This window comes from Leptonychotes weddellii, chromosome 9 (assembly GCF_054177405.1).
Source record: "Leptonychotes weddellii isolate Sample4059 chromosome 9, ASM5417740v2, whole genome shotgun sequence".
Lineage (NCBI taxonomy): Eukaryota > Metazoa > Chordata > Mammalia > Carnivora > Phocidae > Leptonychotes > Leptonychotes weddellii.
In genome coordinates this window covers 38,909,084-38,931,768 of record NC_138377.1, presented here as the reverse complement: position 1 = coordinate 38,931,768, position 22,685 = coordinate 38,909,084, and the positions used below count along the sequence as shown (strand labels likewise).

The 22,685-nt window shown below is 45.2% G+C and overlaps 1 protein-coding gene across 1 annotated transcript in view; it reads left to right on the top strand.

Moving 5' to 3' along the window:
- The first annotated feature begins 7,869 nt into the window (after nt 1-7,869).
- The window catches only part of PELI2 (pellino E3 ubiquitin protein ligase family member 2), a 180,603-nt gene continuing 165,787 nt past the window's right edge, over nt 7,870-22,685 (top strand). The window contains exon 1 of the mRNA XM_006736047.2: nt 7,870-8,247. Within this exon, the coding sequence (XP_006736110.1) occupies nt 8,171-8,247 (77 nt within the window). The 5' untranslated portion in view covers nt 7,870-8,170. The remainder of the gene's footprint in view (nt 8,248-22,685) is intronic.

The following is a 22,685-nucleotide window of genomic DNA, read 5'->3' as shown; positions in this document are numbered from 1 at the left end:
CCATGACCAAGTGAGATCTATTCCTGGTATACAAGGATGGTTCAACACTATATTAGCAGAACAAAGGATAAAAATCTCATGATGGGGGGCACCTGGGTGGCTCAGATGGTTAAGTGTCTGCCTTCGGCTCAGGTCATGATCTCCAGGTCCTAGGATCGAGCCCCATGTTGGGCTCCCAGCTCAGCTGGGAGTCTGCTTCTCCCTCTCCCTCTGCCCCTCTCCCTACTTGTGCTCTCTGTCTCTCTCTCAAATGAATAAATAAAACCTTTTTTAAAAATCTCATGATGCTCTCAATAAAAGCAGAATAAGCATTTGACAAAATCAAACACCCTTTCTTGATTTAAAAAAAAAAAAAAACCACCTCAGAAAACCAGGAATAAAAGGAAATTATCTCAACATAAGAAAGACCATGTATGAAAAGCCTACAGCTAAGATCATACTCAATGGTGAAAAATGAAAAGTTTTCCCTCTAAGGTTAGGAACAAGACAAGGATGCCCACTCTTGCCACTTCTATTCAATATAGTAGTGCAAGTTCCAGCCAGAGTAATTAGGTAAGAAAAAGAAATAAAAGGTCCAAGTTGGAAAAGGAGTAAAATTATCTCTGCTCACAGGTGACATGACCTTATATGTAGACACACATAAAAATTGTACCAAAAAAGCTGTTGGAAGAAATAAACGAATTCAGTAAAGTTGCAGGATACAAAATCAATATACCGAAATAAGGGTGTGTTTCTATGCACCAACAATGAACTATCTGAAAAGGACACTGAGAAAACAATACCATTTATGATAGCATCAGCAGGAATAAAATACTTAGGAATAAACATAATCAAGGAGACAAGAGTTTTACTCTGAAAACTAGAAAACATTAATTAAAGAAATGAGAGAAGACACAAATAAAGGGAAAGACATCCCCTGTTCCTGGATTAGAAGACTTAATATTGTTAAAATGTCCATATTATACAAAACAATCTGCAGATTTAGTGCAATCTATCAAAATCCCAATGGCATTTTTTATAGGATAGAAAAAAACAATTTTAAAATTCATATGGAACCCCAAATAGCCAAAACAATCTTAAAAAGAACAAGCTGCAGGTCTCACACTTCCTGATTTCAAAACATATTACAAAGCTATAGTAATCAAGACAGTATGGTACTGGCATAAAGCTAGACATATAGACCAATGGAAGAGAGTCCAGAAACAAATCTACACAAATATGGCCAACTGATCTTTGACAAGCGTGCTAAGAATACATAATGGAAAAGGATAGCCTCTTCAATCAATGGGGCTGGGAGAACTGGATATCCTCAGGAAAAAGAATGAAATCGGACCTGTATCTTGTACCATACCAAAAAATCAACCCAAAATGGGTCAAAGACTTGAGCCTAAGACCTGAAACTGTAAGACTCCTGGAAGAAAACAAAGGGGAAATGTTTTATAATATTGGTCTTGGCAATGATTTCTTGGATTTGACACCAAAAAGCACCAGCAGCAAAAGCAAAAATAGACAGATGAGACTACATCAAACTAAAAAACTGTTGCACAGCAAAGGATATAATCAGCACTGTGCAAAGGCAACCTATAGAATGGGAGAAAATATGTGCAAACTATGTATATGATAAGGAGTTAATATCTGAAAAACATAAAAAACTCCTATAACTCAATACCAAAAAAAGAAATAACCCAATTTAAAAGTGGGAAAAGGAACTGAATAGACATTTCTCCAAAGAAGATAAATACAACCGATATATGAAAAGAGTTCAACATCACTAATTATTAGGGAAATACACCTCAAAACCACAATGTGATATCTCACACCTGTTAGGACGTTCATTATCAAAAAACCCCCCAGAAAATAGCAAATGTTGAGGAGGATATAGAGAAATGGGAATCTTTGTGACCTGCTAGTGGGAATAAAAAGTGGTACTGTCATTATGGAAAATAAAATAGTTTCCTCAAAAAACTAAAAATAGAACTACCATATGATCTAGCAGTCCTACTTCCGGGTATTGACTCAAAATAATTCAAATCAGGATCTCAAAGACAGTTGCACTTCCCTCCTCATTGCGGCATTATTCACAATAGCCAAGTAGTGAAGACAACCTGAATGTCCATTAAAAAAATGTAGCATTAGGGCGCCTGGTGGCTTAGTCGGTTAAGCATCTGCCTTGGGCTCAGGTCATGATCCCAGGGGCCTGGGATGGAGCCCCGTGTCGGGGGGGGGGAGGGTCCCTGCTCAGCAGGGAGCCTGCTTCTCCCTCTACCTCCTCCCCTTCCCGCCCCCCCCGCTCGTTCTCTCTCTCTCTTTCTCTTGCTCTCAAATAAATAAATTTTTTAAAATGTAGCATAGACACACGATGAATATTATTCAGCTTTAAAAAGAAGGAATCCTGTTATATGCTATGTCATAGGTAAACCTGGAGGACAGCTTGCTAAAAAATAAGCCAGTCATAGAAGGAGAAATAATGCATGATTCCACTTCTATGACGTATCTAAAATCATCAGACTCACAGAAATAGAAAGTGCAATGGTCATCGCCAGGGTCTGTGAGGAAGGAGAAATGAGTTGCTCTTCAATGAGTATGAAGTTTCAGTCACACAAGATGAAAAAGTTCACAGAGACCTGCTGGACAAGCTGTGTGTAGAGTTAACAATACCCTACAGTACTCTAAATTTGTCCAGGGCAGCTCTCATGTTATGCATTTTTTACCACAATAAAAAAAAGTGAATGCACCTCACAATAGCAATCAAAGAAATGCAAATAAAAAATTATCACCTGTCACATTAGCAAGGGTTTAAAATGCTGGTGAGAGTTCCCTGAGGCAGGCTCTCTCATTTACTGCTAGTTACAGTGTAAATTGGCAGGCATAACCATTTTGAAAAACACTTTGGAAATATTCATCAAAGGGTCTTAAAAGTGTTTATACCCTTTGATGTAATAATTTTACTTGTAGGAATCTCTTCTCATGCAGTAATAACAAATGTAAATATGTTTATTATTTATAAGGCCCCAAATGAGAAATCTTCCCAATGTTCCATGAGAGAGGAATGGTTAATAGATGTTGACATATATGATGAAACAACAAAAATGTTTATGAACTTTATTGACGAGAAAACTACTCACAATATAATATTAATTATTAATATAATTATATATTATATAATATACAATATCATCAATATTATATATTAGTAATATAATAAAAGGGAGGATAACAAACTATATAAGGGGTGATTACACATTATATTATTACTACTATGTCAAAAAATTAAAAATAAAAGTGATGGAAATCGACAAAAAGTTATATAGGGTTATTTCTGGGTAATGAGACTATGGATGACTTAAGATAAGATTTTAAGATATATTTAACATACAATATTATATATTTAATTTATTATATAAATACTTTATGTTAAATATATATTTTATATGTATCTTAATATATATTTATATATATAATTTTAAAATGGAATGTGATCTAAGGTTTCATGAGAAAGAAAAGACCAGTTTTTCCAAACATATATTTTTTAAAGTATCACCTTAATCTTTAAGTCTTTGCAAACATAAACACGTAAGGTAGAATGTAGAATGACCAAAAATTAGATTCTTCATTCTGGAAATACCGGAAGGTATTTGATTGGCTTTATTCAAGGTATGGTTAAGACAAGCAAACTTCTTCATTGAGTGTTTTCATTCTAGCTTAAAAAGAGGTAGATAACACAGGGAGAAATCAAGAGAAAGGCTTATATTATTTTTTTTTTAATTTGTAAAAGAATATTTATGTGGAAAGATGCAAATAATACAATCTTAACTGAAGGAGATTTTTTTTTATTCTTATGTTAATCCCCATACATTACATCATTAGTTTTAGATGAAGTGTTCCATGATTCATTGTTTGTGCATAACACCCAGTGCTCCATGCAGAATGTGCCCTCCTCAATACCCACCACCAGGCTAACCCATCCTCCCACCCCCTCCCCTCTAGAATCCTGTTTATTTTTCAGAGTCCATCCTCTCTCATAGTTCGTCTACCCCTCCGATTTCCCCCGCTTCATTCTTCCCCTCCCGCTACCTTCTTCTTCTTCTTCTTTTTTTTTTTCTTAACATATATTGCATTATTTGTTTCAGAGGTACAGATCTGAGATTCAACAGTCTTGCACAATTCACAGCGGAAAGCCTTATATTATTTATTTGTGTAGTCAGTATATGGCCTTTGGTAGCCCAAGAAATAGCATCAACTCCCTCTGGGAAGCTGTGGGTGGGTCATCCTCTCCCCCAGAGTAGTTTAGGAGAGATGCAAATGGGATGGTAAGCAGAGAGGGAATGGGTGGGTCTGCCCTGGCAGCTAGGTCAGTCAAACCCACCGTGGGTTGGCAGATGGCACAGCCAGATTGTCCCACCAGCCTGAAGCTACTAACTAAAACAATTACATTCAAGAAGAGATAAATTCATGCTACAATCAGATTCCTAATATTAGCTAGGGATCGTAGGGGTTGATACTCTAATTGGCTTAAGTTGTGAGCAGAAAACTCAAAAAGGATGGGCAGAGAAAGGTGCAAGCTGCCTTCTAAAGGGACGTAAGTCACCGACTCTCTGAAAAAGTTAAAATTTATGCCCCACCACTCTGCTCTCCTCCCAGCCCTGCCATTTGATGCCACTTAAAAGTGTTCTTTTACTGGGGTGCCTGGGTGGCTCAGATGGTTAAGCATCCACCTTTGGCTCAGGTCATGATCTCATGATCTTATGATCTCAGTGTCCTGGGATCGAGCCCTGCATCAAGCTCCCTGCTCAGCAAGAAGCCTGCTTCTCCCTTGCCCTCTGCTTGTGCTCTCTTGCTCTCTCTGTCAAATAAATAAATTAAATCTTTTTTTTTAAAAAGTGTTCTTGGGGTGTCTGGGCGGCTCAGTCGTTAAGCGGCTGCCTTCGGCTCAGGTCATGATCCCAGGGTCCTGGGATAGAGCCCCGTATCGGGCTCCGTGCTCCGTGGGAAGCCTGCTTCTCCCTCTCCCACTCCCCCCTGCTTGTGTTCCCTCTCTCACTGTGTCTCTCTCTGTCAAATAAATAAAATCTTTTAAAAAATAAAAAAAATTAAAAAAGTGTTCTTTTACTTATACTGTGTTTCCTTGAAATCAGAGAATGCAAATTTGGGGACCTTGAGCCCAATGTAGAAAATAGAAATGGTGTTAGTGGGCCCATGCTGTATTTAAAAAAGACAGACAAACTTGAACGAGTTGTTTCACAGTTCAAAATTGGGAGATTTAGCATAAAATTCAGGATTTGGGCTTTTAAAAAAGTTAAAATTAGCAATAGTGAGCTGTTATCATCACATGGCAACAATTTGCTGGAGAAGAGTGACTGATGCTCATGTTAGATGGCACTAGCTCACCAATTTTCCACAGTCCTCACTCAGCCCATGTGCTCATTTGGATTTCCATTCCTAGTAGCTGTGTACATTCCCGAGGCTTTCGGGTGTCAGAGTGATTTACAAAACTGGTCTGCCAGCCGTGAGCTGCCTGCAGTAAAAGTCTCCACTTATCAAAACAAAAACAAAACAGAAAAACCAAAAAACCCCACCTCATTCAAAGCAACACTTCCTAAATTCTGATAAAGACAGACCTGATTCAGAACCATAAACATGCTCAAAGACATGCTGGGAGAACAGAAAGAGAGTGCTGCGCCTCTGAAAGTCAGGGGCGCCACGGGCAGACAGCTAGAATGGAGAACCTGCAAAGACTGGGACATCCTATGGGAAACTCTTAGCCTAGGGTTTGGAATACTTAGTAGGAGGTTAATAAATATTTGTTTCTATCTTCCTAAGAGCAGATGCAGAGCACAGCAAGGAGGAAATGGAGCCAGAATAGTGTAATGCAATGCACAAAAGCACAGCATGCCAAGAGAGAAGGAGGGAGGAGGTAATTGTAGCCTAGAGAGCAGTAGCAACAACAGAACAAACCTGGAGAAGTTAGAATGACAGAGCCAAGTACTATAATAACAGGGGACTGCATAACCACGGCATGATTCTGATAGATCTTTGCTAGTCACACATCTATATGGTAAGTAGAAGCACAGACTACATAGATGAAGGTAGCATGAATCAAACAAAATTCAGACGGAAATTCACATCAAAACACTAGTGATGAGAAAACACCCATTAGTGAAGGCTTGTGGGTTAAAACTACAACAGAATATACATTAAAAAATACAGAGAATATATATAATATGCAAAGTAGCTGGATTTAGTTGAAGTATAGAATTTCTATACTTAGCTGAAAGAAGTTAATGGTTTAAATTTTTTTTGTGTGTTTGGCTTACCAACGGTGTGGCTATAGTTACTTAGAAATAATTTATTTCTAAAGCCTCAATTTAAAAAATCAGTTAATAACAGAAGTAACATTTTCTGAAGCATCGCGTCACTGTAGTAATAACCTGTCAGAGAATGTTATGCAAAGGTGTTGAAGAAGGGCAGGATGGAAAGTTACAGATGTAATTTTTTTTTTCTAGCCCTTTCCTTAGGGTCATGGCTAATCAGTCATTGTTTATACATAAGGTAGCTTTTGCAGTATTTATTTCTCTAAATATTTAACAGTCTTGGGAGGCAGTGACTAGCAATAATATGGAGTTTTTTTTTTTCTTTTAAAGATTTTATTTATTTATTTGACAGAGAGAGACACAGCGAGAGAGGGAACACAAGCAGGGGGAGTGGGAGAGGGAGAAGCAGGCTTCCCGCAGAGCAGGGAGCCGGATGCGGGGCTCGATCCCAGGACCCTGGGATCATGACCTGAGCTGAAGGCAGTCGCTCAACCAACTGAGCCACCCAGGCGCCCTAATATGGAGTTTCTAGCATGTTACCAGTGCTTAATGAATGGTAAAACAAAATCCTGCATGATGAAAAACAGCAGTCAGTAAATCTATTATACTCTAAACCATTTTAAAGCCACAGTAACTATTTAGAAAAGCATTATAAGCAAACACAGTGCATTGACTAAATTATGGTAATAAAGGAACACTTATATTCACTAAAAAGTTCACCCAGGTAATTTCCTCTTAAATTCTTAGGGGAGTGAGAGAAGGTATGGAAAAAATGGATAGAGTATGGATTAAAACAACAACAACTTTTTTTTTTTTTAACCATGTGGAACCCTGCTGATCACACATTGGGTAGTTTTATCCTATACACTGGTAGTTGTATCCTATACACTATCCAAATGCCTTCAAAATTCAAAACTCCCTCTAATTCAGCACCAATTAGCAAAACCCTGCAAATTTCTAAATGTCTTCAAGCTTTGAAAGAGTTGGTTTTGGAAGAGGAGGTACCCAGGTGCGTGAGTGCAGCTCCAGATGTATGCCGCTCTACAGTGACACGGGGAAAGTAAATGCTCTCTAACCCCGAGAGGAAGCTCTTCTTTTCCATCTAACGGAACGGCGGACTGCTAAGCTAGACTTGGGAACCTTGACTGTTGCGTTTCCGGGATCCAGTGCAGCCTTTAGCTGCTAGGGAACTGGGCTGCGACGGCTGAGAACCCCGTGCTTTAAGTTTGGGGAAGGAAGCGAGAGGGAAAAAAAAAAATAGAACTGCTCCTTTAAGAACTTCCTTTCCCTTTTACTCTATGTTTACATAACACGGGGGCCGTTCCACCGCGGGGCCCAAGGGGGGCGGAGAGGGGGCGCGGGCGGCCCCACGCGCCGAGGGGAGGGGGCGCCGGGCGGGCGGGCGGGGACTGCGGGGCTTTGGGAGGAGGGCTGGCTGGCTCCCACCTGCCCGCGCGCTGGAGGGGCGGCCCCGCGGTCCTGCCCCCGCCCCTCCCCCGCTCGCTGCCCCCGCCCCTCCCGCGCGGGCTTTCTCCCTCCCTCCTTCCCTCGGCCGGGCTCCGGCGGCAGCGGCGGCAGCGGCGGCGGCGCTCGGCGCGGGCAGGTCTCTCTGCTGCCCGGTCCTATTTGTTGCCGAGTCCGGCTCGGAGCGGCAGCTGCGCGCGGAGCTCCCGGGAGCCCCGAGGGGCAGCCGCACAGCCACGACGGAGCAGCCGCGGGACTGGCCGCCCCGCGCCCCCTTCGCCGCCGTGCCCTTCCCCGGCGCGCTCACCCCCTTCTCAGGATGGGATTGTAGCGGCGGCGCGGACTCGGCGGGGATCGCGGCGGAGGAGGCGGCGGCGGCGGCCGATCGGGGCTCCATGTTTTCCCCCGGCCAGGAGGAGCACTGCGCCCCCAATAAGGAGCCGGTGAAATACGGGGAGCTGGTGGTACTGGGGTGAGTCCCGAGATCTCCGACCCCGGGAGCTTGACGGCGGGCGGCGAGTGCTCCGGGCTGGGTGGCCGCAGGGCGCCCGCATCCCCGAGCGGGGCCAGCGGGGTATCTCGGGCGCTCTCAAGGGAACGCTGGGGCGCTTAGGGCGGCGGGGGCGGCTCGGGGGCCGGGGCGGCAAGCGCCCGGGGAGCGGTGCCCCCCATCAGCGCGCGCGGGGCGCCGCAGAGACCGCCGAGATGCGCTTTCCCTGCCGAGGACCGCGGCCGAGGAAGTGGCGGAGTGGGGCCGGCCCCGGGGAGGCAGGGACTGTGGCGACCCCGCGCTCCGCGGGGCGCTGCGCTGGGGGACCGAGTCCTCGTCCATACCGGGGAGGGGAGCGTACCCTTGCTCGACTTCCTCGCGCGCCGTGGGTCAGGGAGGGCGGGTAAGGGCCGGGGCCGAGGCGCCACCGTGGTAGGCACCTGGCGGTGTCGGGGGAGACCCCCCAGTTGGCGAAGCTGAAAGGCTGGTGGGGCCCGGTCCCCGGGGACCCTCTGCCGGGTGGATTGTGATCCCGGAACTCCGAGCGCGGCGCTGCGGGCTCGGCCGCCGCGGGCAGCGGGATCTGCGCGGTGGGCGTCCACGGGCAGCGCTTTGCATATTGTTATGGTGACCGCCGCGGGTAGCCGCAGCCCGGGAGCAGTGAACTGTCTGTGACCCGGGCAGGCAGGCCGGCCTCGGCTCTCCCAGGCGGGAGTGTCCTGGAGGGGGCAGGGACACGGGTGCGCTTGCCCGGGCTCCCGGGGCCACATCCCCACCGTCCCGGGCCGCGGCCTCGCTGCTGTCCTCCGGGCGGCGGGGAGCTCGCCCGCCTCGGCGCCCTCCCCGCTTGTGAAAACCACATTTTGAAGATAGTAATTATCTACAATCGTTAAACGGCAGCAATTAGAGACTTCATCTACTTCCTGAGTTTCCCTGTGACATTTCTATTGTTTACCCTTAATAAGCCGGGAGAGAGGCTTCGCAGGATTAAAGCAGGATAAAGTGGGCAGTGAAAGGGGAGCAGAATGGGGAGGAGGGAAATGCAGGAAACTCGGGAGAGGGAGCAACTTGGATTTAGTATCAAGAGAAATACCAAGAGAAAAAAGGATTATTTTCTCCTTCGGATGTGTCACTCCTGGGAACCCGTGCTTTTGTCCTTCTCTGTTGAAAGACCTGTATTCTGACCGTCATCGGTGCTGATAGGTAGGCTTAGCCCACAAATGAGCCATGGGTAGGGAGAAACTCAGGGAACTCTGAAAAACGTGTTTTGATAACTGAATACGTTGAAGTGCCGACTTAAAAATAATTTTAAAGAGAAGAATTTTTAAGGGAAGCTTCCACAGTACAGCTGGAAGTTGTCTAGTCCTCCTCACGTTGTTGCTACAGTATTAAGTGGAGCATTATTGGAAATCTCATTACCTATTTTGAAGTTTGCAGATAAGCGGTTTTTCCCACTTGCATCTTAATTGCGCCGAAAAGACAGATGTCCGGGTTCAGTGGCAGGAGAGCGGAATGACAGGGAAAAGCCCGAGGTTAGCTTGTCTTACATAACCTCAGCCCAACCTAATTTTGTAGAGTTTGGTTTTGTTTGTGTGTCTGGCTTCAAAGTATGTTTAACGTACTTTGTGAACCTGACACGAAAGATTACGTTACACCAGAGCTTTATTTCGTTATTTCCTTTTGAGGAAATCATTGTTGAGATGTTTCAGAAAAGCAGTGTCCTAGTGGGCCTTGGAGAGGTTTTGTGTTTATAGCTGCAAGTGCAGGGCGTTCCAGAGCCGTGGAAAGGATTCAGACCCAGGATTGTCCTGGCATCATAGGCTTGCTCTAAAGTAGGCTATGTAAATGCATTGCCCACTGCGTGTGCTTTGTCCTGCACTGATGGTTTTCCGGGAGACACTAAGTATGACATAGTTGGCACTTTACCATTTGGGGCCAGACACGGAGCAGTTATTTGAGTACCTGATATGGGCCAGCACTGCTTAGGCATTGAGGATCCAGCAGTGAGTGAGGAGCTTTCAATTTAGCATGGAGTGGCTGTCACCAGCAGACAGAAACATGTAAACAAATGAATAATACATGGCGTATATCAGGTGTTGCCAGGCTCTCAACAGAAGGTGGTTAACTTAGGGAATGTCTGTGCTAGGTAGGTATTGCTTTCTTTAGCTAGGCGGTCAAGGCAGGTCTCTCTGAGGAAGTGAAATGTGAGTTGACATCAGACGGCTGAGAAGGTACTGGTCAGGTTATTGAACACTTGAGAAGAATTGTGGTCTTTTTTTTTTTTTTTGAGGGTAGATTTCTGACTCTAGAAATATCGAACACAATGAAGAATGCTGGGGAAATAGTAATAGGTAGACTTGAAAGACGAGTATCCTACCCTCAGGACTTGAGACAGTGCCCTCCCCCTTAAAACAACAGTAAGGGTCAGTAATTAATATCAACTTTGCGTATCTGGTCATCTGGGTCATAAATATTGGTAGAGGAGTTCTCGTAGGTTTTATTGATAAAATTAATCTCGACGTCTAAAAATGACTAATATTGATACTGATACAAGCTTTTGCTTTTTTTTTTTTTTTAACTGTTGTATAACTACCTTTCTGTTCTCTTCTAAATTTCTTCTTTTTTTTCTCTCTTCTAAATTTCATAGTAAAATGTTAGTGAGAAATCCTGGGGAGCAGACTGAGGAACTATATACACATATGTGTATATATATATAGACATACACATATATATGTATATATGTATGTGTGAAGAGCTATATATGTATTATATCTATATCCACATGCAAATATGTGTCTTTTCACGTATTACACAATATTAAGGGAATTGCCAGGTAGTTAGGATGTTAATAGGGTCATCACCTTCTCACTGGATTAGTGGAATTTCATTATTTCTGGATTCCTACCAGTGAATGTATCCTGCCACAACCCTTCATTGTGCCCATTACATAATTCAAGGTAGAGAAAATGACTGGTTTAACTGTCAGGTCTTTCTTGCTATTCATTTTAAAGCTGGCTGATGTGTTAAAGTTGGGGCAACGTGTCTGGATTTGCGAGGCAGTTCAGTGTAGTGGGGAGGGCATAAAGGAACAGTCGGGAGACCCGGATTGAATCTCTGCTTTCTTGCCAACTAACTTTGTGACTTTGGCTTAGTCTCTTACCCTGTCTCTGCTTCTTCAGCCATAATGAAATATGATTGGATTAGGTCATCTTTAAGGGCCCTTCCTGGTCTATACTCTGTAATATACTGTTCCTTGGTTCAAGTATGGAAGATGCAGTTAACATGCTGTTTGTTGGTTTTGAATACTCTTAAGGTGATGGTGTCAGGATTCTAATGGGAACTGTCTTTTAAATAGCAGAAAAGACCAATGCTGTGATTACTTCTTTTGAAGTAGATATGTGCAAAACAGGCTTTTTAAAAAAAGTCGTCACGGTACGCATATATTTGGCTCACTGGTGTTGGGTTATATGTGAAGGCATTCAAATTTGGTAAAACTTTCTGTTCCAAACTGAAGAAAGGCAGTATTATTCTGTAGTTAAACTCAATAGGCTGGAAAAGCCAGCATAAGGAAGAGATAACCCGGACAGGATTTTGGAACTGGAAGGGGCCTAAGAGGTCCTGGTATACCTTTAAGCCTTTTATGTTACTGATGAAGAGGAAACTGAGGCTCCGGAAGGAAGGAGATTTGTTCAGGTTCCCAGTTGAGCGGGATCAGGGCGCTGCTGGGTCCCCGTTTCCCCACTTCGGGGCAGATTCCAGCAGTGCCGTCAGTTCCTCAAAGCTTCAGTTTTTTTGTAACTTGCTCGAGGGGAGCTGAATCCCTTTCTGGGTTCAGTTTGAAGTACGCAGCTCTCGTGCTGACTAAGGGCCCATCATGGTGTTTTGGAAAAATATTGCTTACTCTCAGTTCCCCTCATCTCACAGTGGAATGGATAATACATTTTGCAAGGCTTTATTTTTAATTTGATGCTTCGCCACATGTATTGTTATTGGCTCTCCCAGCCAGCAGTTTTTGGGGTCTTCAGATGGAATTCAGGAATCCCTGAACTTGGATTGGGAAGAAAAATGTATGTCTATTTTCACTATAGTCAGACTGAAACCTAGCATTTCACTCAATTAGGAATATAGGCAACAGATAGAACTGCTGCTACATTTGCTACTTACTGCATTAATACAGAACTGCATATATTTTTGCGTCTTAACTTAAAACTGTCTTGATAACTAAGTATAATTATTTTCACTTGTAATCCTTTGTATTTTATTTTATGTATTTAAACCATTTTTCTGAGAAGGGCTCAGTAGACTTTACCAGACTGACAAAGGGATCCTTGGCACAAAAATGGATTAAAAACCTCTACAAAAGAATGCTTATGAATATGACTGAGAATGAAGTATTTTAGTGGAAACTGATCAAGGTCTTCAAAAGGTTGAAAGGTCAGGGATGGGTTGGGGGGGACCTGCCCTTTTTCCTTTGGATGGTGCAGCATTCTGTCTGATAAGACAAAGAAGACTGTTGCTTGAAGAGTTTTTGGTCTTTATTTTTTTAAACAAGCAGCTCCCGATTTCTATATGCTGTTTTTGTTTTAACCTTGGCGCTCTTTTTTAAAATTTTTTTTTATTATGTTATGTTAGTCACCATACAGTACATTGTTAGTTTTTGACATAGTATTCTGTGATTCATTGTTTGCGTATAACACCCAGTGCTCCATGCAATACGTGCCCTCTTTAATACCCATCACCAGGCTAACCCGTCCCCCCACCCCCTCCCCTCTAAAACCCTCAGTTTGTTTCCCAGAGTCCATAGTCTAACCTTGGCGCCTTACCTTGACTACCCCTCCCCTTGGTAGTAATAAGAAACCTTAAAATATACCCTAATACTTTTCCTTTTCTTATCCTCCTCTCTAATTTGGGCCTGAAGACTTCAAACAGTGGTATCCTTTATGGACTAAAAGGTCTTTGAACTTTTTTTTTCATATAGAAAACAAAATCTTTACTGTCACTCAGCATGTGGGGTGATCTGAAGAGCTCAGATCTGTTTGTGTGGATGGAGTGTCTAATTCTGTAGGCTATTAATGGTCATGATGTTACTAGCTTTGGGTTGCTATATTTTCCTTTACTAACTTTAGCCTTGTTTGGAGTATGTGGCTGTCTGTGTGGTTTCTTGTCTGACTTTCTCAGATTTACTTGTTTCTCTCTCTAACACATCAAGACCGACACCTTCATTAGGACTTTTCATTTTTTGGTTCTATTTCATCATGTGATCCATATTTGGGGATGCTTTATTTAAACAAAATAAAACTGGGTTGTATGTGGGTCCCAGCAACTTTACCAAACATACTTTGTCCAAGAGATAAAACACATACACACAAAACAGCAAAAAGCCAAAAACATCCCAGTTGCTGTATTTGAGGGAGACCAATATTGTCACATTGGGGCAATGATTTTGTATCTGCTGTGCACGGATCAGCGGCATAGCGTCCTGGAAGTAAGTTAGGTAGGGCTGTGCGTTGGCTTTTGAACGGAGACAGCAGCAACTTGGTGGACCTCATTGGTATGGGAGAAAAAAAACTGGAAAGGAAATTTGAATGTTGTTTAAGTAAAGATTTCTCCTGGGGTGTGCAGAACCTATTTTATCAAAAAAAAAAAAGTGAGGGTATAAATGATTCAGTTATTAGTTTTTCCTGAGCTTATTGTCATCTTCAGCTTCTGGAAAATAAAATTATAAGATCAGAAAATGCTTCGTATTTTTTAGCTTTGTCTAAATCAGCTATTCTCAACCATTGTCTCAAACCACCTCGTAAGTAATGATCAGTTTTGAGTTACATGTCCAGTAATTTATGACAAGGAATAAAGTATTGATCTTTCAAATGATTCTGAGATGTCCCTTTGATAATGTCGTTTTTCACGCACTTGAATTCTGATACGTTTTCTCAAGTGGGAGAGAAAGGGGTGGAGTTAGATCAGGCAAGCCAGGAATGTATTCATTCAATAAATATTTATTGGGTGTCTACTCTTCCAGGCACAGGGAAGTTAGGGCAATCACGTTCCCCGCCCTCATAAACTGCTATCCGATTCCTATCACAGCTCCTTAGTGAATAGCCATTACCAATATATAGTGCATTTATGTATTCTACAAATATTTGGGCATCTACTAGTGTCGGATGCTGTGCTTGGCACTAAGGGATGCAGTGAAGAACAAGACTGGGATGGTCCCTGCCACTTTGGAGCCTGCAGTCCAGTCGGAGAGATAGAAAGCAATCTACAGAACGAAGGGTCACCCAACACCGTGCCTGGATGAGAAGAGGATGGCGAGGAGGAAGTAAGGGGGGAAAGAGTGCTGTAGGCAGAGGCCACACGGTGTTCTGAGACCCAGAGGTGAGCGTGCATGCTCCTCCAAGGAACAGAGAAAAGCCCTGCATGGCCAGGAAGAGTGGTTGAGTTAAATACATGAGAGATGAGGACGGGGGCTGGTCATAAGGCACTTATAAATCATTGGAAAGATTTTGGACTTTATCCTCAGGGCATGGGACACTGCAGCAGCGTTTTCAGCTCTGAAAGGGGAATGGAGAAAGCACTTCTTCAAAGGGGGATGCAGCCTAGGTAGAAGGAAAAGGAGGTGGAGGGAAAAGCAGAGGCCAGAGCCCCCATGAGACAGGCAAGGAGGGAACAGAGTGTGAGCCAGCGAGCAGCTATTTAGCTCTAGATTCTGGTTCCCGTCCCCTGTCCGGAGCTCTGCATGTTTGGCCATTCATGTAGTGTCGAAAGTCCTGGGGGGGGGGGGGGACTGCTCCAACATTGCGTGTTCGGAAGCCAGTGAGACAGACAACACCCCGCCAGCGGGGGGCTTACCTTTTACTGGGAGCGGTAGGCTGTGTACATGAGCTGGCAAACAGCTAAAACAGGTGGTAGGAGGAAAAGAAAGCAGGATAAGGGGGAAGAGAGCGACTGAGTGGGTAGCGGTAGGGGACTAGCAAGGTGAAGAGCTAGGGATAAGGCAGGGGGAGGCCCCTGTAGGCTGAATAATCAGGAAAGGCTTTTCTGAGAAAATAATCCTGTGTCCTCTGAGAGCGCCCACCTTTTTCAGTTTTTATTTCCTTTTTTTGTTTTGTTTTGTTTAAGGCACCCTGAGTGGGTTCCGCTCTTACAGCCAAAGCATCCCAAGTATGATACTAGTTAAGGAGGCACAATATATAAGCAAATAACCAAAGGGAAAACAGAAGTGTAGACAAATACAAGGGCATATATTTAACATCCATAGGGATGAACGTGGTTCAGTCCACTGTGCTCTCCCCATGTGCCCAGAGTGGTGATTGCATTCCACTGGGGTTCATTGAAATGATCTGGTTTCCCCTTGTAGCTGGCCGCCGGAGGGCAGGGACCCCAGCTTGCACCTCCCTCGGAGTGCACAGGAGGTCCTCGTCAGGGATGGGGCAGGGATGGATTTGTGTGGCGCACTCCAGTGCCCCACTTGGCACAGAGGAGCCCTGGGGCTCCGGGAGTGGTCTTGGATTTGGGAGCAGCTCTCCCATTCTGTAGCACAGCTGCGGCTTTGTCAACAGTCCTCCCAGCCTTACGGGCCCAAGTTAAAGGCTCCCTCCCTGCACTACTAAATGCGCACATCAGATATTCCAGTTTCCACTTTTGTTTGTTTTTCTTTTTGTCAGTCACCTAACATTTTGTCACCTGCAGAAAGTTCTGCCTCGGAGGGAAGCAGGCCATCTGTTCTGAGCTGCACTGCAGTGTGCCACGGTGGTGGTGAAAGGCCGTGGTCATTAGTGCCTGTTAATGATGGCTGGAAACACTATGGAATACAAGCCTCTTGGACGACAAACCTAATAAATATGCATCAGGGCCATTTTCATCGTCAGGTTGAAGACTATGGCAAGTCATTCTCGATTGAGGTTTTATTTCCAGCCGTCCACATAATGCATCTCACTCTCAAACATTTAACTCTGTTCGTTTCCCTGCTTTTGTGCTCATGCAGGCTCTCTTTTTAGGATAAGAATCATTATTTCAAGCTTTGTACTTCCATTCTAATTGGTCCTGGCTTAGCAGGATCCAGCCAAAGCGGGCAGTGGTGTGTTTGGCTTCTAGGCTGTTGGTGGGAAACTGCTGTTTACTATTACCAGGGGGCGTCTGAGGAACCCCAGAGGCCTCTCCTCCTTTCCCATCCATACCTGGGATTCTTGTGCTTCGTGCTCCATGGTTATAGAACACTCTTTTGACAGAGCTTGTGACGGGTGAACAGTGAGGATTTCTGGAGCGCTTGATTGATTAACTGATTACCTTGAGGAAAGGCCCTTTCTGCACAAGGACCATAGACACAAAAGACTGTTTCACACCAGATCCCAGCAAATGACACAGACCAGACCCGTGTGGGAGTACATTAGATTACACTTGTTTGGGCGCTTTTGTTATTACGTGCTCGAGGACAGAATACCGGATGAACTCTGTAAGCTGTATCTAAGGTATACAGGGTAGTTATAGGACAGATAACCGTCCTATTTGTCAGCGCTTTATGCTTCTCAATATAGTTTTTCACATACCTGAGCTATTTCCATTTAATAAACATTCATTGGTTTGACCCTTGAAACTGTCCAATGGGAATTGGACCTAATGGCTGTGTTATTGAGGCGGACATGACCCAACTTTCTCAGATGGTCTTGTAGTCAGTTGGCGATCAGGTAAGAGAACGCAGGGTTTTGACTTAATCCCATGTTCTTCCCCTGTTGTCTTCAAATATGGCCTATAGTAGTTCCCCGTGTGTCTGCGTGCGTGTGCCGGACCTCCCATCAGGAGGTGAATCCCCGCCCCTCGAGTCTCGGCTGGCTTTGTGATTGGCTTTGACCAGTCCATGTGAGGGAAGGGACACTTTGTGACTTTTGGATGTTGCCTTAAGGGGTGTTGCGGCTTCTGTTTTTGTCCTCTGTGTTAGTTTGCTAGAGCTGCCGTAACAAAATACTGCAGGTTTGGCATCTTAGACAACAGAAGTTTCTTTTCTCACAGTTCTGAAAGCTGGACATCCAAGATCAAGGTGTTTGCAGGTTGGGTTTCTCCTGAGTCGTCCCCGCTTGGCTTATAGATGGCCATCTCTCCCTGTGTCCTCAGATGGCCTTTGTCTCTGTGTGCCCACCCCTGATGGCCCTTCCCTGTTCGGATAAGGACACCAGGCATATTGGATCAGAGCCCGCCCACATGACCTGATTTCACCTTAATTACCTCTTTAAAGACCCTCTCTCCAAATGCAGTCACGTTCTGAGGGGGGCTGGGGGTTAGGACTTCAACATTACAAATTCAGTCTATAATGCCCGCCGAGAAGGCAGCCTCCAGCCATTCCAGACACCGGGCCGAGGGAGCGGACCTGGGAGTGAAGTTGTTTTAGATCCTTCAGCCCATCAGTCTGCCTAGTCCACACCACATGGAGCAGAGATGAGCCGTTTCCCCCCAGCTCTGCCCAGATGAAGGAACTGTGGGTGGTGGTTTGAGGTGGTTTGTTAGACGGCGGCGGATGGTTCAGACGCCGCAGTACTCTCCAGCATGGGGCTCTGCTGTCAGACCCGACAGACTGATCTGAAGTAATCCACTGAGCTTTCGTTGAGTTGTTTTTCGTTTCCTTCGGGTTATTGATTATTTTAATAAGCATAATTTCAGCCTGTTAGATGAGTTATTCCAGACATTAAGTACCGTGTGGTCTGAAAATCTTAGCTAACAGACGCATTTGTGGAATCACTTTATCACGTGCACGTCATCTGCGAGGCTCTCTGCGTTCGTTCATCTCCATAATCAGTATTCTCTCCTGATTTTCGTTGAGAGCACGGCAGGTGAAGAATGGCCCAGCTTAGCCAAAAACCCCGCTTCTGGTACGCTCGAACATAAGTAGCTTTAACCCAGGGAGCTAATGCACGACACAGATTTTCAGGCTTTTAAAGGCCACCTGACATGAAGTAATAGCACCAACAGAGATCTGAGTAGGGGAGGTAATCTGTACTAGCAGCCTGCAGGTACAGGCCGATGGATGGGCCGCAAGAATGTTTTCTCACTTCCGTTGGGTGGTGAAATGACAGGATGAACAGCTCATTTCTATCAGTCGTACCTGTCTGTGGCTGTCAGCAGTAAGAAGGAAGCACCGGTCCTGAAGGACTTTACGTGTCTCGTTCACGCCACGGGGACCGATAATGTGCCGGGTAAGAGGCGAGCAGAGGCGCGAGATTGCTCTGGGTGGTGCAGTCGGGGCTGGGCCCGCGTCGTCCACTCTGCAGAAAGGGACGAAGTGTGATAGCAGCCCAGATGCCAGCCACCTGCACGGTTCTCACACCACCACACACGTAGAATCACCAGTTACCACCTGCAAACGGAGCACATTGCCGGATAAAGAGAGGGAAAGAAGATTCCTGTGTAGTAGAGTGAATATAACTTCTTCGATTTCCCTAAATTCTGTTTAGGGAATTTTAACGTTTGCCATTTTTAATCAGAGGGACTGAAACAGGTAAAATTCAGAGTTTTGCAATCAAAATTTATAAACTGAGTGTAGAAGAAATTTAAATAAACTTGTAAATGATCTGTTTTGTAGAAACTACTATAATTTGGTAGCTTTTAAAGCTCAGCGCTACACTAAGACCTTTGGGCTGCCAAATACAGAGAGAGATGTGTTTCATTGCATGTGTCTTCTGTATGAATATATATGATTAAAAATGGGAGCCACCGTACATACTAGAAATTAAGCACTCATAGACACCCTAAACATTAACCACTCGGGAGGGATGAATTGATGCCACTGCTGATTTCACATTTAGGAACCCACATAAGGAAATGCCCTCCAGGGGCGGACAACCTGAGGTCAAGACGAATAACTTAGCAACAACCCATACATGGTGCAGAGGAGGGCTGGAGGGAGGCAGCTGTTATTTCAGGTGTACTGGGGGCCAGATTCCGTTAGGTGTTTGGCTTGATCAGTCCCAGGAACTGGATTTTATTATTTGGGAAGTGAGGCTCCAGTTCAGGTCACTCACCTCATCGGTGGCAGGGCCTGATTTGAAGGTAGGTCTGTCCGTAGTGCTCTGAAGCTTGTTTCTTTCTGCCAGGGTGAAGGTCAGAGGCATGTGTATTCCTGGAAGATTGGGAATGGTATCCAGGAGGAGGTGGCCTCCGAGTGGAGTTGTGAAGGGCGACCTGGGGTTTTATAGGGCAGGAGTAGTAAAGGTATGGGGTGTTTGGCTGGAGGCCGAAGTGCTTGGGGAAGGAGAGAAAGTTGGAGAACTGTCAGCTAGTTGGCAGCTACTCGTGCCAGGGATGTGGCGGGTAATAACCGAGTAATCCCTGCCTTCTTGGAACTGAGAGCCTATCACAAAAGAGGGATTTAAACAAATGGAGCCTGGCAGGGCGCAGGCAAGAAGTACAGGGTTTCATGGGGGTGTCGTGCAGGGGAGAAACCTTGGTTTTGTTAGGAGGGAAGGATTCCATTTAGGCTGAGATGAGGAGGGTGAGTAGGAATTAGCTGAGGGTCACGGAGGGAGGAGAGTGGCGAGTATCAGACACATTTAGAAGCTGAGGGGCTGAGAGACATCCAGTAGGTTTGGAAATCAGGGGGTTGTAGGGCCAGTGTGATGAGATATGACCATGACTGGAAGGGTGCCATGGGCCCTGTAAAGGATTCAGGCCTCCAGGACTGGGAAGCCTTGGCCTTCGGGGAGGTATTCCGTGTGGAGGTGGCAGGCACTGTTTCAGGCTTCTGAGCAGTTGCCTTAACTAATTCTCAGGATGGATAGGATCTCCAACTGGATCTGCAGTTCTCTTGTAGATCATTTCCCCCTCCTTGTCTCCAAGGGACAGTGGCTTACGCTGGCTCTGTCATCTCATGAGAGATGGCAGTGGCGGGGAAACTTGTGCAGAACCCATGAATGTTTTGGGGTCAGACCCCACCTGTCAGAGCAGATCGAAGAACCTTAAGCCACTCAGCCTGCTGCCCTCTGGAGCCTCACTTTCCCCGACCCCAGGTGATGGCAGCCCTTGTGCATTGTCCACCAGCTGGAGAGGACCTGCAGCCCGTTGCCCCCCTTTCCCTGCCCCGAGGAGGCTGAGTGTGCTAGCCTTCCAGCGAATCACCAGGGTCTTGGCTGTCTCTGGCTGAGCTGTGCCAACGGCAGAGGTGTGGGGACAGGTGGGACCAGCGTTCCCATACGATGGCCCCTCTGGCGGTGTGTTGATCCTATTGCCAGGAGAGGGGAGCAGAGCAGTTTTTAGTTCTTGCAGGAGGTGCGGGGTGTCTGATTTCTGTCCTGTTTGCTTGCCTTGCTCTCCCACTGCTCCCATTTCAACTTCTGCCTCACCTTCAGGGCGCTCTGCTCCTTTTGAATTGAAGTGGAGGTCCCTGGTCAGAACCATAGTTTAAAATCATCCTTCAAGAGGGAGCATCAGGATCTGAGCTTTTTCTTTTTCTCCTGCACGGGTGAGGAAATTGCAGCTAGGCTGTTGCTTCCTAGCAGCGGGTTCTGTGTTTGGGGCACAGAGGTGCACAGAGGGCCCGGGCATCGGTCGTGACGGTGATGTCTCGGTATCCTGTGTTAAGTGCTTGCTCTTGTGCAAAGTGCTGCTCATGCGTTTGAGTTTTGGCCAAGACACTTGGGCACCATCACTCATCATTTTTTTTTTTTCCCATCACTCATCATTTTATAAATGAGGAACTTGAGCCATGCCTGCCGGTTGAGAAACTTGTCCGGGATCATTGGGCTATCATGTGACAGAGCTCTGATTCAAACCCAGGCCTTTCTGACTCCAACACCTTTGTTCATAAATCCTGTCGTGTGTGTGTGTGTGTGCAGCTTTGTACCTTTTTCATTTATTTTTTAACCAAACCCTTTCCATACTGCATATTCTCATTAAACACAGTGACACAAAACCTCACTCGTTTAATGAGGTCACTAGTAAGGTTAAAAAAACATTTTTTTTTAATGTTTACAACTTATATGAACCTTTTTGGGGGGGGAAATTGCCTCCATATGTGCTTTGCCCACTTATGTATTATGCTCCTAGTGTATTTTCAAAAATATTGAAGTATGTCATCTCTAGGGAATAAAAACATGAATCCTCCTGTCAACCTTCTTATTTACCCGAATATCTTACAGTTACTTTCAAGAAAGACCTGCTTTTTATAATCCAAAATAATTCCAAGTTCATTTCTGTAGTTTTGAAGCCACTTTGTTGAGTTATTCCTCCTTCCTTGAGAAAAGCTCTTTAATCCCCTTAGTTGTGGCATGCACTCCTGAAGGCTTTCTTTTTGCTTTTGCTCTTGTTGGTCGTCATGTAGCATTGATATTTTGTTTATAGCTGGGAAAAGGGGCGTCCAGCCCTTGTTCTCTCAAGTAAAGGTCTGTCCTTGCTTAGAAACTAAGGTCACTGCACGTTGATGTTTCCTTCCCTGTCTCCCCATCTTCCTGTTAGTATCGATGAGGGGGAAAGACCCACCCAGCTTCCCTCCATCTGCTCACTGACGGTACTGAATACAGCGTGCTCCCGCGGCAGCAAGAGTTTAGCCCATCTGAGAAGCATAGGCCAGCAGCAGTCAGGAAAAAGGCCTTTTATGTGCTATTCTAAGTGTTAACTTAGACCAGATGCCAACTTCAAGGCTTTGATGAAATTGTTGGCTTAGACGCTTCTAGAAGCTGGCGTAGCTTTATGCTGTCCTGTTCCAACCTTCCTGTGAGGGCAGTTAAGCCTTTTCGGTCACAGACGTGGTAAGGCGCAGATGACCCAGAGTTTCTGAAAACAGTGTTCTTAACTAACAGGCGTCCTAAGATATCAGGTGGTAAAATACAAAAGGACAAATATAGCATCTTGATAAGCAATATTAGCTATTATGTGGAGCGGGGGGGGGAAGCAGACACTTGGAAGCGCTGCAGGAAAGTAATTCAATCAGGAGGTTCTGATAATGTAATAAACTGCTCAAGGGTGAAACTCGAGGCGTCCGCACACTAGAACGCCCTTCAGTCAAGTTTATTGGCTTATGGTGGTGGTCTGCCCATGTTCTACTGTTTTAAATATTAAAAAAATAACTCAACTTTTTCCCCAAACGGGAGAGAAGAGACACAAACCTTCATCACCTTAATCATTTGTGTGCCCTCCTTCCCACTGCCTCCCCCACCCAAAGCTCGTGTTTGGGGTTATCAGTGGGAATTCCTGTCCCGGATAATGAAGCATACAGATGTCGTGTTGTGTAAGAAAGAAAACTGCTCCTTGATCGTGCCAAGTACAGTTTAGCTATGGTGACAAGCCTGCAGGCTTCTTTAGCTCTGAGGGACCCTCCTCCGACCCCCCCCCCCCCCCGCCCCAGGAACCTGGTTCTACTAGTAACCCATGCTTGCGTAGCAGCTGTGCAGGGTGGCTTCTCCTTTGGGAGGTATTGAGGAGGGCCCAGCGAGGGGCTT